The following is a 15,901-nucleotide window of genomic DNA, read 5'->3' as shown; positions in this document are numbered from 1 at the left end:
TAGAGCTTTTCATGTGTTCAAGTTCCTGTTCTCATCTAAAAAGAACTATTTTTGAAAAAATTCGAGAAAAAAACATTTAAAACAAGAATAAGTTTGTTCCATGTAAACAGGGCATTGAAAAATAGAAAAAGTATTCGAAATGTATTAAATACAAGAAACACAGAACGGAGAATACTCACAGTTTCCAAAAACTAATGTTTTGGAGAATGATGACCATCAAAACGGGAAGAAATTTAATGTTGGCTTTCGTGATGATACAAATGTAAATGTTCTTTTTTCCAGAAACTCCATCGAATCTCTCTGCTCCTGTATGCTCAAGCGCGGAATCCGCAAACGAGCTCTTCACCGACTTTCACTAAATAATGGGTCCTTCACGACATCAAGTTGGGAATCCTCACTTTGGACAAAGTCGGAGACTTCCCGACTTGGAACTGATTGATAGACAAAGGTGGGATCGATGAATTTGGGTCATCCAAGTCATCTGAAAATGTCTGACGTGGCGAAGTCAAAGTAAGATGCACCCAAACCGATTTTGAAGCCGATGGACTTGAAGACGGGGCAGATGAATGATGAATTTACGTGAATTTTTGGTTTTGAGGTGTATGCGGGCGGAGTCTAGGAAAGAGGAGGAGTTCAAAATCCCTGCCTGAGTCGACAAAAGGTGGGACATTCGGACATCTGAACAAACAGAAGTATAAAAAATATATACTTTTTGAAACAATAGCTTCAATTTTTGGCAATCTATGTATATTTTTTAAAACCGGGTCATACGAAAATTTGGAAATACTCACAGAAAGACAGATACTTGGAAAATCGGTTACCTGGACAGTGGGGCACACAGACAGACAAACAAACTCGTAAAATTCTTGACAAGAGGGATCAAAGTATTGACACTAGATATTTGGACATTCATATTTGGACATGAACACCTAGATATTCGGACAAACCGGTATTTTGACAAACAAGTGGACAGATAGAAGTTGAATGATGGAGCCTTACTATAACAATACCCAGTCGGTATTAATTTAGATGTTTTCAAACCCCGACATCCGGATATTCAAAGAAACTGACGGACAGACAGTCAAACACTTGGAAAACTGGATATCCGGACTCACAGACTCACAGACAAAACTTTTTTGTGAAAAAACCATTAACCGAAGATCTAGAACCCTTGAAAGACATGTTTCACAGCTTTTGGACATCTTGGCTCGACCATTTTTTTTTCAAAATCGCCCGTTTTCAGATACGACTCTCCAAAAGATTTTACCGAAAACGTCGAGCTGATGTTTGCCAATTGCCATCGATCACGCGGATATCGGTCGTGCCTGAATCAGTCTAAACAAGTTCTTTCACAATCGATGGAAAAACGACGTTTACATGGATGAGTTGGTAGAAAATGCATCCAAAGAAACAAGAAGAGCAGGCGGGACTTGCTGCAAAGTCATTGAAGCACACAAGGCGGCACTCAAATCAGAAGATCCCGAAGAGAGAGGGACGACGGAGGCTATGCTTTGACTGCCTCTTCAGATGGGATGGAGACGTCAGCTTTGTGTTCGGAGTACCATTGTTTCTGAAGTCAAGGGAAATTTCTCCTATTTTGCACAGGATGGAAAGAAGTTGAGCACTTATTTGAAGGTTGTCAGGGTGAGTTGGCATTATAAAAGTAATGAAAAACCCTAGTCTGGTCATCCCGATTTACGGGAAGACAAAAAAATCAAAATACGCTTTTTATGTCATTGTCTGGCCATGTGTCCGTTTGTCCGGATGTTCTTTTTTTGGACTTCAGGAGCGACAAACACATAGACAGAGAGACAGACAATATTCTAAAAAACTCGAGATCAAAAAGATACTTTTTGAATTCTGAATATTCAGCAAAACATGAAAATAGCGTCTTAGAACATTTTGAAAACATAACATCTCTACATCTGAACGTTCAGGCTGACAAACTTTGAAGCCAGGAGATTTAGAACTTGTAGAGAGGCATGTTTCACAGTTTCTGGGTATCTTGACTCCGCCAAAATTCCATTTTCGAAGATTTCAATTGATCACATCCCTATTTCCAGATACTCTCTCCAGAAGACATTGCCGACGACGTCGAGTTGATGTTTGCCAATTGCCGTCAAGTCAACACTGACCACTCTGATGTTGGTCGTGCCTGAATCAGTCACAACAAAATTTTCCACAAACTATGGAAAGACAATGTTCTCATGGATGAGTTAGTGGAAAACGAACCAAAAAAAGCAAGAAGAGCAGGCGGCACTCGCTGCAAAATGTCCCTGCAGCACACGAGGTGACACTCAAATTACAGGATCCCGAGGAGGGGAAATGGACGATGAGGCTATGCTTCGACTGCCTCTCTAGATGGGAAGGAAACGTCAGACATGTGCTCGGGGTGTCACTGCTTCTGAAGTCAAGAAAGATGTCTCCTATTTTGCACCGGATGGAAGGAAGTTGAGCACTTATTTGAAGGTTGTCAGGGTGAGTTGGTATTGAAAAAATTAGAAAAAATTGTAGTCTGGGCATCGAGATTTACAGGAAGACAGAAAAATCGGAGAAACTTTTTTATGTCAGCGCCGGTCCATGTGTCCGTTTGCAGATGTCCCTTTTGCGGACATCTGGGAATATAGACACACAGACAAATACATGCATTCATGTATCAGGAAATTTCATAATTTCCTTATTAATATATCATGAAACAAAAATTGTAGAAATGTGTACATCTGGACACCGTATAAACAGACACACGGACAGACAGGTTGAAATCTTCAAATCGTACAAAATCAAGAACATGGAACTCTGCTAAATCTGAAATTTTCGAAGCACAAAATTTCCGACGATGTGAAAAATTTCAACAGTATAAATGTGGACATCCGGATAACCGGACAAACGCCCTAACCGACAGACACACAGACAGAGAGACAGGCAAAATATTCGAAAAAGCCCAAAATCAAAAATAGACTTATAGAATTCTGAAGATCTAGGAAAACATAAAGATAGCGTCTTCAATTTTTATTTTTTTATCAATTTCCTGAAATTTCGAAATTTTAATTAACCAACTTTTGTAGTATCTGAAAATCAAAAAATTAGGATTCTGGCCACCCGGACAGACATAATTTTCTCATTCCAAATATTTCAATCTTTCAGTACCTGACAAAATTGGCTCTCCACCACATCACGCAAGAAAACCTCATCTTCACCACCAAAAGTCGAAGAGTCGGATGAGCCAGTAGACAATGTGGAGCTCCACGATGACTTCGGGGAGGAGCTTGTGCATAGTCAGATAATGTCGAATGAACTGGATAAGTGTGAAGTGAGAGGAAGCGAAAGGGTGACGCCTTGTTGGTCAACTTTAACGAAGTGAGACACGTACCCGAATTCTGGGGGAGAACTAATCAGTGTCAGAAAGCGCAAGTATTCGTCGGCGCTCTGATGTTTCACGAATTCATGCAAAGCTTTGGAAGATTTTTTAAGAATTGGTGAGTTTACGCTGAACATCAGTAAAATCAAACACTTTGAATATTCCATACTTCGAAAAGACACCAAAACTGGAAGCGTTGTGAGCGATCGTGAGAAGGCCGGCGTGTTTTTGCAGTGGACTAGGCAACTATTGAGATAAAAGAGCGTTAGAGTTTTCCGGAACGGGAAATGAAGTGACTTTTTCTGTATATTTAAATAGTTAAATAAAAATATCAAATATCAAAGTAAGCGGGAGTACTGTAGAGATAGGGGTTACTGTAGTTTAAAGAATTTTAGGGTTACTGTAGTCAAGAATCATAGTAGAATCTGAGATACAATGGTTAAGGTTACTGTAGCTTAGTCTACCTTAGCGTAAGTCATTACTGCCAAGATGATTTAGATCTTATTGCGACATTTCAGTTCACAAACGTGTAGGTTACTGTAGCTTAAATTTTAATTACTGTGCGTATCTTTAACAAAATTGATACACTCAGTATTGAGGATACTGTAGTTTGGGTTACTGTACTTGAGTATCTTTTTTGTGGTTTTTTTAGTGCGCTTTCACTGTCTTTACGCTAAGACAATGGCATTTATGTGATTGGCGCGTTTAGGTTACTGTACCCATTTAATATAAATTTCGCATATTTTCCAGATCCGGTCAAGGCGGCGGAAAAATGGGTTTCGACCGTGAGAACTCCACCGAAGTGATGCATCTATTGCTGGAAAAACGAGAAATCGAAGTCTCCCAACCACTTCAATTCTCTAATTTCCTCGCCTTAGCCGGTGAACAGAAAGTCTCAGGTCTCATATTCCGCTGTTATGAACTAGTATGCTCTCGTAGCGTTGTCATGGAGATTGAAAAGAATCTCGAGGAAATTTCGATGCTAAAAGGAGAGAAATATATGAGAGAAGCAAAAACAAGAGCGCTTCGATCTGCCAGGAGTAAGAAGAAGAACGATGAGAAGGTGGTGGCTGTAGTGAAAGAGGAACAACATCTGGAGATTGATTCGGAGCCACCGACAAGGCCAGTGACTCCTGAAAAGAATAGCGCGGCGCCAGTTGCCAGAACTGCTTCTCCCAATATTTCGGGTAATGTCCAGCTTCGGAAGTTCACCCCGGGACTTGGTCAGTGTGAAGTACTAACGGAGCAAAAGAAGTAGATGACATTTCAACAAAAAAATAGACGAATTGTAGAGTGCATCAGGAGGCTCAAAATATCAACCAGAAAATCCACAAAGCCAATCTCCAAATTTGATATTTCCCCCTTGGAACCGATATATTCTATCGCAACTATTGAATGCTCCCTCATACGGATACAGTGCTCGTCGTGTCTCTAGAATCGTTGAGAGGTCATAATCCGGCGTGCACTACCAACAAGTACGCCCCCAAAGACCGTCAAATTCTATGGCTAAGGGCTTCTGAAGCTTGCGAAAGCGTCGATATTAATGTGATTGGTTGTCTGGAGGATCATGTGAATGAGGTGGTGTTGCAAACGGCGGAGACGGAAAAGAAGACTTAAAAACTATATCGAATGAATGACAATCAAAGGAAGAGACGATGGTAAACGATGGAGAATTGGTGAGTAATGAACAGCAAAACGGGGGAAAGGGATAATGGTGGCTTACGTGATGATACAAATGTGAATATGAGATCTGGATATTTGATCACTCACATTTTTCAGGCGAGCACATCTTCTTGTCTACACCATCATCAAGCTAAAAAAGGAATCCTACCTCAGCTGTTAAGTTGGCCCTGCGTAGATGTCGTTTTTTCCAATCTAGTATTTATGGATACGATACGGTTCCTGACCTCAGGTGTCGGAAGAAGGAACCAACAATGGCAAACTCAAAATGTAAGTATTTGTTACAAGTTTCGGCGCTACGAAAAGCAGAATCCCACTTTGAGTAGCACCGATCTGACTTTTTTTCCCAATTCAGGATTACTTTAGTTTCTGCTAGAAGCATAGACCTTCCTTTTTTCTTGGTAATGCCTCTCCGTAAACTTGACATATCAATTTTCAGACGAACCGGCTTCTCTCATGTTCTTCTAGATACCCTCGTTGCTGAAATTGCTGGAAAACACGGTGAAATGAGAAGATGACTCAAACTTCAGTCGATTACCAGCTGTCGTTGTTACCATGAATTTGTTCAAGTTCTCAACATTGTTTGGTCAGTGTAAGGGTACGTTTTCCTTAACTAGAACTAAATATCCGTGAGAATACTCTTTAACCTTTGTCTTAAATTTAAAACAGAAATTAGAAACTAGTTTTATTGAAATGCGTCAGCACCATTTTACTGAAAGAAGGGTATCTTGCTGACGAGGCCAGCCCCTCTTTCATTTTGGAAAACTTATTTAGACTTGACTGTCCAAGATAGTGGCCGAAACAGATTTAGTTGTACTTTCACAAAACATTTGTTTTAAATTCTTCGAAAAGTTTACTAATTTTCTGATAATTCTAACAGTTTGTTTCACCATAAAGATTCGTTTTGATTACTGTTAATAGAGAAAGCTAACAACAGTGCAATCACCATTTGTAGTGAGGTTGAGATACTGTAGGAGGACTGAAAAGTCAAAGCATTTTTTATTTACTGTGAAACGAATCTGCATAATCCTTTGTCTTGATTATTTGTTGTGTTCAATTCATTTGATACTGTTTTTTGATAGCATGATTATTTCTCAGGACAATTCTGAATATGCCGCTAGACCAGAATCATCAAAAGTGTTAATTTTCTTAGATCTTCAGCTTTGTGTCTCAATAAATTTGTTTTTTTCTCAACTTTTGCATATTTTTATGAGAAACGACTCGTCTGTCGGTTTTTGTACATACACAGGCGTAATATCGACGGAAATCAACAACTCGGAATATTCAAAAATTCATTGAAATGCACGGAATCTCGCGCCAAGTTTTCCAGAGGTTCACAAGGTCAATTTGAAACAAGCCGTCAAATCCGATAAGATGTTAGTCATCTTCTCCGCTAATGCCGAGGTCAACCCGATGCCAGAAGAAAAGTTGAAGACTTTGGATGATGACAAGATGGTGGACTTAATGGTGTCAGAGAGAGAAGATTTCGTTCCTGGAAAAATTGTTTGTTAGAGTACTGTAGTTTGCTGGTTTAATGTACATACCATTATACGATCCTCCGAGAAATTTATTCATCGAAGCCATCTCAGTTCTCAAGAACTTTTCGAATGGACTAACGTAGGCAGTCTTCTTGACTTCTTTGGCTGCATCAGTCGTCGGTGGAAAGTATTTTGTTGGAACCTCGAAGATCATTGTTGGTTGTCTGTCGGTGTCGACTGGATCAATTTGTGACTTCTCTGCTGTCAAGCTCCCGTTTTGTACACTTTCCTCCCGGACGATTAACAACGAGAGTTCGGGGGCGTTGTCGCTCGGAATTTTACGAGTGTGGGTGTATATGCGACAAAAACTTCTCTGAAACCATTAAAGCGATATGATACCGGAGGCAAAAAACAGTATTTTTGCTTTTCTATGTGCGATTGTAGTGAAGATCAAAGGCTTTTCGAGTGGGATGAATTCCAGTCTCAAAAATTCTAGTGGGATGTTATTTTTAGTTGGCAACTAAAGTTTTTGAGAGAAAAAATTCAATAAAAAGTGTCTGAAAATCCAGATTTTCAATTTTAATAATGTTAAACTGTATGTATTATTTTTACCGCATTATTTTTTGGGAAAATGGACATGGTCTGGGAAATTGTTTGAATAAAGTTTGTGTTCCCACGACTGCACTTTTTTTTTGGGAACATGGACATAGATAATAAAATATAGATACTTCTGATTGTTATCAGTTGATTTTCAGATTCAGGCACCAAACTGTTGTTCAGAAAACACTTCAACAGCATGTAGCCTTTTTTCTCCCACTATCTGTCGTCCAAGTCACATCTTACCACAGATGGCACACCCCACCGAAACACACACCTGCCCTCGCTCTCTCTTGGAGAAGCTATCAACAAGTTGACCTCCGACAGTGCTTGGCTCTGATTCACTCTGAACTCTCTCTGACATCCATGTTCTCTCACCTCCATATCTGTGTCTCTTTTTCTCTTTCTCTCCTTCTCTTTCTTTTCCTTTCGATTCATCATTTTTTTCGAAATTATGTGAGGGAAAGTACTATCAATTGTACTTTTCTCTCCATTTTCTAGAATTCCAAGGCCAGCCGATTGCAGGGCCGACCAGCATATTTAAAATTAATGTAAGTTCTCAGTTTACAGGTATTTATATTCAGTGTTTATTCTCATGAAACTTCCAGATTTTCCGATTGGTGGACGATTAAATAGATGTTTCAATGGAAGATGAATGGAAGTTTTGAAAGTTTTGGATAGAATGAAAGATGATAGAACCCCACGGAAACATAGTAAGTGTTTTGATTTCGCAAAACATCTCAAAACTACCATAGATATTGATAAAAATTCTGAAGAGGAAATTCGAGAAAATTTCGACGTACAAACATTGCTGAGGTCTTATTTTTAGAAATAAAAGTGACAATTTCTCAAATTTCAGGATAAATTTGGCTGAGCTAGTTAGTCCGGCAAGTCGGGGCACCTGGAAATTTCAACGTACAAACATCGTTGAGCTCTTATTTTCAGGAATAAGAATGATAATTTCTTCATTTTTCGAATGTATTTTGTTAAGCTAGTTTTTCAGGCAGGCCAGGCCTCCAGGCTGAGCAAGCCAAGCAACTATAATAAGGAATTGTTTTCTAGTTTCCAAATCCAAGCTACCCAAAACTTAATTCTCCGAAATTATGAAAAGACGTTAAGAAATTTTGTAGCAGATCAACCCGACATATCAAGTTACCTCAATTAGACAAAATAAACAATAAGCCTTGAAAAATCGGCCTTTTTTGTTTGAAATAGAAGAGGTTGGTGTAATTCAAAAGCCCAGCTATAAAAACTAAAGCAAAATAACAAAAAAAAATATTGCTGTACATCAGTTTTTACTGAAAATTCTCTTGATATTTCTGCACGTATCAATTCTGAAGTCACTGAACATTCAAATATCTTTCAAATTTGCAGATTCGGTGATCAAATGTCCCCAGAACGAAGGCAAGGACAATTTGAGAGTTGGAGAAGGGTTGGAAGTAGAAGAAGGAGCAAATGTGGGCAGTAAGAAGGAAGAATTGAAAGTAGAGGTGAGCATTCAAATTTTAAACTGTCTCTCAGCATCAAAAACAGAAAAATACACTCTCACTGCTCAAAATTTCTCTGTTTATCAATCTTTTTATTGCATTCAACGAGCGTGGATATGCATTTTTCCAGTTTTTGACTTATTGAATTAAAAAACGAAGCATTTTCAGAAATGTAATTGCTGTGCCGTCTCCAGGCGCCCGTAGTCGTCTTTGTCGCCACCATCGCCATTGTCGTCGTCGTCGCAATCGTCGCCGATATTGGGAAAATATCAATTTTAGATATGTTTTTATTCATTTTACTATTTTTATTGAATCCAAACTCCCCGCCCTCACAATTAGACTAGGTTTAGCATTTCTTAGGTTAGGTCTAGGAATGACTTTGCTTAGGCAATAGAACTGTAAGATTTTATTGTTAAAATTATTTACTATTAGCAAGGCAAGCTTCTTACAACCGAGCTCTACCGAAACCAAAGAAAATTGAGTACGAAGTTAAGAAACACAGAGAAAAAGAGACATTTTTCAAGGGCATTTCGGTGGAGCGCAATTGTATGAAGTGTGCTGAGCTAATATTATGAGCTGAAAAATATACCAAAATGTAGATCTCAGCGAGACCGAAGAGTTATAGAACGTGACATATATCATTGGAAAGCTGAGAAAACGCTGATTCCAAATATACATAGGTAGAGCTACATTTTTGTAGTTGACAACTTTTTTGTACGGACACTCCCTAGCATTAGGATTGTTCCCTTTACCCCCTTCCCTCCCATATATAATATTTTGAATAAATAATTCAACTAAAGTACCTTTTGTGTATTCCTCATAACGGACAGAGTCCTTATTTTATATCGTTGCTTCTCTTTTCAGATATTTTCAGATGTGGAGTTCCTCTTAACACTTGAGGCATAGAGCTGACTCTAAAGCCTTTATTTTTGGCTCCGCGACAATTCGGTTGCGAAATGACGTAGTTGCGAAACGTCGCAGTTGCGAAGTGTTGTAGTTGCGTGCAATCAACATTTTTGCTGCTGGTAGAAGACTCATGAGAGTAATAAGTGGTCAGATGAGTAAGAGTGGGAGCTCCGAAATAAAACTTGTAGTGTGATTGTCAGATTGGTATGTATCAGTATGTTAGTATTACTATGTTATGAGATTACCAGTTAGCGCATCAAGTGTAGCCGCTCCAGATCCTTGACCGAAGAAAAATCAAAATATTTCAGAAACTCCAGACATCATCTGATTTTCAGTTCTTTTCCGATGGAATTCCAAGAAAACATCGATTTTTTTCAGAAATATCGGACATCACCTGGTTTTCAGTTTCTTTTTAATGAAATTCGAATTCAATTAAAAAATCGAAAATCTGATTGTCATACATACCCTACGAAAACCACTATTTCCAGTTCGGAACCATCGGAAATGAACTTAAAATCAAATAATGTCCCACACGGGTATGGCTTCTCCAGAGTATCCCAACTAATAGCAATATTTAGACACGCACATCTCGTTTTATCGCTATTTTTTTTTTTCATCAGATTTGTTCGGCAACAACTTTTTCGACAACGATACATACTTTTGATGGTGTCAGGGACCGAACTGTCGTTCAAAGAGCACTTCAACTGCATCTTGCTCTTTTTTTCTCCCTCTATCTGTCGTCCATGTCACAAGTTACCACAGATGGCACGTCCCACCGAAACACACACCTGCCCTCGCTCTCTCACTGAGAAGCAAGCCGCAATCAACAAGTTGACCTCCGACAGTGCTTGGCTCTGATTCACTCTGCACTCTCTCTGACATCCATGCTCTCTCACCTCCACATCTGTGCCTCTTTTTCTTTTTTTCCTTTTTTCCCCTTTTGATTCATCATTTCGAAATGTGAGGGAATCGATTATATTTTTCCCTCCATTTTCTAATATTCCAGGCCAGCCGATTGCAAGGCCAACCAACATAATTAAAATTAATGTAAGTTCTCTGTTTACAAATACTGATATTCAGTGTTTAATCTCATGAAATTTCCAGATTTTCCAATTGGTGGACGACTAAGTGAATGGATGCTGGAGTTTCGAAAATTTTGGATAGATTGAAGAATGATGCAAACACACGGAGACAGAGTAAGTGTTTTGATTTTGCAAAACATCTCAAAACTATCATAGATATTGATAAATATTCTCATGCGGAAATTCGAGAAAATCTCGACGTACAAACATTGCTGAGGTCTTATTTTTAAGAATAAAAATGACGATTTCTCAAATTTCAGGATAAATTTGGCCGAGCTAGTTAGTCAGGCAAGTCGGGGGCCTGGAAATTTCAACGTACAAACATCGTTGAGCTCTTATTTTCATGATAATTTCTTCATTTTTCGAATGAGTTTTGTTAAGCTAGTTTCTCAGGCAGGCCAAGCCTTCAACCCCCCTACTATAATGAGTAATTGTTTTCTAGTTTGCAAATCAGAGCTGGCCAGTGCCCGATCCTTTGAATTTATAAAACGACGTGGATAAAACTTGTAGCAAATCAGCTCCAGATGCCAATTCATCGCCCAGAAAGATGAAAACTGAGAAACTGGATTATAATTAGAAAAAATTAACATGAAACTTTTGAAAATCGGCATATTGTGTTTGAATTGGATGACTTTGGTGTGGTTCAGAGGCTCAAGCATGAAGACCAGATAAAAATGCCAAACAAACTGCGTGTTTTGCTGTACAGCAGTTTTTTACTGAAAATCTTGATGAGTTTTGCCCATATCAATTCTAAAATTGATTGTGAATTTTGCTATTGCATTCAACAAGTGTTGGAGTATATTTTCTTGTTTTCGAGCTACTAAATTGATAAAACAAGCATTTACAGTAGGAGCTGTTGAGCCGTCGACGTCTTCGTCGCCACCATCGCCGTCGTCGTCGAGAACGTCACCGCAATTTGGAAAATATCAATTTTAGATATGTTTTTCATTTTAATATTTTTATTGAATCCTAATTCCCCTCCCCCCCCCCCCCCCCCCCCCCATAGGTTCAGACCTTTTAGGCTAGGTATAGGAATGAGTCTGGTTAGGTAATAGTATAGTCAGTGATACCGTAACACCCTCTCAAAGTTAGTCGTTTTTCACTAAAAAAGCCAAATTGTATATCTTACTGCACGGTACTGCAGTAGGTCAGCGACATAGAACTCGCTGAGATCTACATTTTGGTATGTGTTTCAGCTCATAATATTAGCTCAGCACAGTTCTTACAACTGCGCTCCACCGAAATGCCCTTGAAAATGTCTCTTTTTTCTGAGTCTCTCAAATTCGTTCACAATTTTCATCGGTTTCGGTAGAGTGCGGGTGTAAGAAGCATGCCTTGCTAATATTATAAGCTGAAAAATATACCAAAATGTAGATCTTGGCCTACAGTACCGCTCAAAAGGTTATCAACTTTGGCTGTTTTCAGTGGAAAATGACCAACTTTGACAGTGTATTTCGGTGTCACCTGATTGTCCGATATACTAAATTTTGTATGGGCTGAACAGAGCATAAATAGAGTAGAGCTACATTTTTGTAGTTGACAACTTTTTTGTACAGACACTCCCTAGCAAGTTACATATCGACAAAGTAATTTCTCCTGATGTTTTGTATAAATTATTTAATACAAATACCTCGTTTTTTTTATTACTGTAAATGGACAAAGTCCTTGTTTTATATCTTTGCTTCGCTTTTCAGATATTTCCAGATATGAAGTTTCTCTCAACACTTGATGCATAAATCTGACTCAAAAGACTTGTCATTTTTGAAATTAATTGTTCATAAAAACAAGATGGTTTGAGATTCTTTTGTCAAAAATTGGATTCACAATGGATTTACATGTTCTCCGACACGGGAATAAAAATGTTTTGAGTTAACCCAACTTATTAAATTATGGAGGAAGATGCTAGTTTTTGAAGCAAAAATTGCAGTTTTTTTTAATGTTTAGATTGGATTTTCATTTTTTGTTTTTGTATTTTTCTAGTGTCTAAACGTCAAAGACTTTGCTTTCCGTCCACCAATCATCGTTCTCAAACTGATCAAAACGGCGTTTCTCTGTTTTCTATTGTCCTGTTTGAAATGAATTGTAGGACCTTCGAATCAGTGAGAGGGCTTGAGGTGGCCTGGGGCATAGTTGTCGCAATTTTTCAAAATCGGTTTTCGGGGTATTCCGGATGAATAATTGGGATTTCCGGATCAATATCTTCGACGTTTTATGAAGTAAAAAGTGAAAAAATAGAAATTTCTACCGAAAACGTCATTTTCGTAAATTTTTTTTGTCTAACATGCTAAAATAAGAATTTTTGGAGAAATTCTTGCAAACAATGTGTTTTGAGTATTTTCATTCGATTTGTCATCAAGCATATCACGAATGAGCACAAAAAACACTCGACGGATAGGGAAACTCCAGGTTTCCTTGCGAGGCTAGAGACCTTTCTCATGACTTTTTTCCGAAATTAGCTCTGTTACATCATCACTCTGAGAACACAACTGTGCGCCTCCCATCTTGCGCAACCACAGGGCACATGGGAGAGGAAAAATGGCTAACAAGATTTCAGTATGACAGGGTTGAACTACGAATTTTATTTTTGAAGTAAAATAAATTAGACAATCAATAAATTATAATCTAGAAACACCGGAAAATACATTTAATAACATTTTAAAATTTAGAAGCACTCAGACGTTGATGAGTAGGAAGCAGCAGGCGTAGAGACTGAAAATTGACTCGTTATTCGAATAGTGACGTGACTCTAAGCTTCTTTGAGTAGTTTGTTTTATTTCTTTTTTTTTCTGGTCGCTAAAATGATCACATTTTTCAGCTATCGGTTTTTATATGTTCATGTTTTCCGTTGTAGCGTGCCCGTTTTGTTTTTTTTTGTAGTTGTCTAGGTCTGGCCCAATTTCCTCATTAATATCAGTTCACCGAGTGATTTTGCTATCATCCGGTCTTTATTTGTAACTACTTTTTTACCCTTTTCATACCCATCCCTTTCTCTTTACTCACTTTTATTTCCCTGTCCTCTTTCTCTTTCTGTTTTTGCTCTCCTCGATGGCTTGAAACATCTCCTCTTCAAATCGCTCACTTGCTCGTCTTGCGTTCTCCTCAGTGTAGCCTGATGTGGATGGCTGCTGAAAAAAGTTTTTAACTAGGAAATATGTTTTGAATAATGTTTTGATTACCTCGGGATTCGGCGGGGAGGGAGACCATGGATGACGTGCTGGAACCGGGGAAGGCTGAGAAGTTGGCTCAGGATTGCTCAATGTGAGCAATCCGTAACGAAGAGGACTTCTCTTCTTCAATTCCCCCAACGCCAAATTATGAAGAAACACCCGGTATACTTCATCGGTCATCTGAAAATTAACTTGATTACGTAAATGAATGGACATCGGGATACTTATATAATATCATATGTAAAGCGTAAGGTGGCGAAAACGCGCTCCGTCGCACAACGGTTATCACTGTGGCAAAAAAGACGTAGTTGAGTGCCAAATTCTAATTTTACGGTAAAATCTGTTTGCTGCGGGCCTCACGCCTTTACGTACCAACTGACAGATAGAGAGACAATGACTTACAGCATCATTTTCCGTGAATCTCTGCTCCTTTCCTTTTCTCTCCTGGAGTCCATCATCTTGAGCGTCTTGTGCCTGGAAAAACATTGATTATTCAAGAATCTTAGCAGGAATTTCTGCACGGTAACAAGCCGATTACAGGAAGGGGAACTCACCGTTTCCAGAAGGAGGCGTTAGATGTCCTTCTCTGTGCCCTGGAAAACACAAAAATTTCAAACTTGATTTCAGATTGACAAGGGGAGACAGATAATAGATCCATCAACTAGGCCCATGGATAGACATTGAGGCTCAACGAAAAAATATCCCTGGGGGCCTGAATGTTAGAAATCCTCTAGCAGGTGAACAGGCAATCGTACATTTTGGCATGTTGTCTAGCAGATTTAATAGGAGTCAACAACTTACATAATCATTGGCATGATGTGCAAGACGATGAGACGTCGGGAAGAGCGGCAGGTCATCAACGTGTCCATCTTTGTCGGTGGATTCCATCTGAAAACACAGAAAGTTTCACGAATAAAAAGCTTATCAAAATACTCAGTAAATTTCATAAAAACTCAAAAATTTTATAACTATATAGACACGACTCTCACCTTCCAAATATCTACAAACAAACAATAAGACCATTAGAACTCAAATAAAATCAGAAGAATTAGTTTGACAGCCATACTCGTAGGCCGTCTCAAGTCGGAATGGCGAAGACCACAAAAAAAGTGGGCGGGGTACTAGTTCTGCTTGTTTTTTTGTTTCTTTCTTTCTCTAAGTCTCCGTGGTTCTTTCCTTCACGCCACTCGTTGTGCCCCCTTCTCTGTATTGTTTATAGGGAGAGGGAATAGAAGAGGAAAGAACCGCCTGGTTTATGTCTGCACCCTCCTTTGATGCGGGCCGTTTTTGATAAGGACGGGCCGAGAATTGGCCGGAAATAAACATCCTATCGCATAAACAAACTGAGGCATTTTTGGCACTGCAAGGCCGATTTGGTAACCCTAAAATAGTGCCGGTGTCATATTACTTCTCTGGCGGTATCTGGGCTTCACAGAGAATGTGTCTTATTCTTATAATACACTGTACACCAGAATGAAGGGATCTTGGAAAAGCACATTAAAGAAGGGAGGTGGCAAAGTTTTCAAAGTTGATTATTTTTAATTTGAAACATCCAACATACAATAAATACCGTCTCAGTTGTGGATATTTGGAAATTCGAATTCATCTATTTCTCACTGAATTATTTTTCACGTGACTGCCTTGACTGACCAAAAGTTTTTGTTACGAAGAGTTCCTTTTTTATCTTGAGGTGTGAAGCAAAAAAAAAAAAACAACTGTTCAACACCAATCAGTACTATTCTTTTTTTCTCTTGACACGCGCTCTCTCACTCGTTATTTTGCTGTGCCCATTGGTTTGCGTCGCCTAATGGCAGTTTTCGACACTTTGACGCAATCGGCTGTCCCAACTTTTCTGTGTCTCTTTCTCCAAAGAAAATAAAATACATACGATTTCTGGAGAACATAGTCACACAAAAAACGAAAAAAGTCTTCCCCATCTTTTTCCCTTTTCATTGTTCGCCTTTCGACGGTTCTCTTCAGCTGTGAGGTCGTGTTTATAAATGTGCACTTTTCTAGTTTAGAATTTTATTGTGTTAGCGCTTTCTTGAATGTTATGAGCAGCGATATTAAAGAAATTAGACGACGATTCCGAAGTTTCGGTGTAAGAAGAAGCGTATTTGTAGAGTAATCCTGGCGTATTAGTTCT

At 38.8% G+C, this 15,901-nt stretch overlaps 4 protein-coding genes across 4 annotated transcripts; 2 read left to right on the top strand and 2 right to left on the bottom strand.

The window, feature by feature from the left end:
- Window positions 1-1,527: 1,527 nt before the first annotated feature.
- GCK72_022888 (uncharacterized protein) lies at window positions 1,528-2,159 on the top strand (the record flags this gene model as incomplete). The annotated part of the gene is made up of 2 exons (XM_053735114.1): window positions 1,528-1,644; window positions 2,064-2,159. The coding sequence occupies 2 exons, from the start codon at window positions 1,528-1,530 to the stop codon at window positions 2,157-2,159; spliced, it is 213 nt and encodes a 70-aa protein (XP_053578680.1).
- A 202-nt stretch (window positions 2,160-2,361) lies between these two features.
- GCK72_022887 (uncharacterized protein) lies at window positions 2,362-4,975 on the top strand (the record flags this gene model as incomplete). Its single annotated transcript, XM_053735113.1, has 4 exons — window positions 2,362-2,478; window positions 3,182-3,357; window positions 4,109-4,581; window positions 4,776-4,975. 4 exons carry the CDS (start codon window positions 2,362-2,364, stop codon window positions 4,973-4,975), a joined length of 966 nt encoding a protein of 321 aa, XP_053578679.1.
- Window positions 4,976-6,372: 1,397 nt separating this feature from the next.
- On the bottom strand, window positions 6,373-6,730 carry GCK72_022886 (uncharacterized protein; the record flags this gene model as incomplete). Its single annotated transcript, XM_053735112.1, has 2 exons — window positions 6,373-6,530; window positions 6,583-6,730. The coding sequence occupies 2 exons, from the start codon at window positions 6,728-6,730 to the stop codon at window positions 6,373-6,375; spliced, it is 306 nt and encodes a 101-aa protein (XP_053578678.1).
- A 6,860-nt stretch (window positions 6,731-13,590) lies between these two features.
- Window positions 13,591-14,643, bottom strand: GCK72_022885 (uncharacterized protein; the record flags this gene model as incomplete). The annotated part of the gene is made up of 4 exons (XM_003102824.2): window positions 13,591-13,713; window positions 13,765-13,935; window positions 14,158-14,229; window positions 14,557-14,643. The coding sequence occupies 4 exons, from the start codon at window positions 14,641-14,643 to the stop codon at window positions 13,591-13,593; spliced, it is 453 nt and encodes a 150-aa protein (XP_003102872.2).
- Window positions 14,644-15,901: the final 1,258 nt, after the last annotated feature.

This window comes from Caenorhabditis remanei, chromosome X, assembly GCF_010183535.1.
Source record: "Caenorhabditis remanei strain PX506 chromosome X, whole genome shotgun sequence".
Classification (NCBI taxonomy): Eukaryota; Metazoa; Nematoda; class Chromadorea; order Rhabditida; family Rhabditidae; genus Caenorhabditis; species Caenorhabditis remanei.
This window is presented reverse-complemented; position numbering and strand designations above follow the sequence as displayed.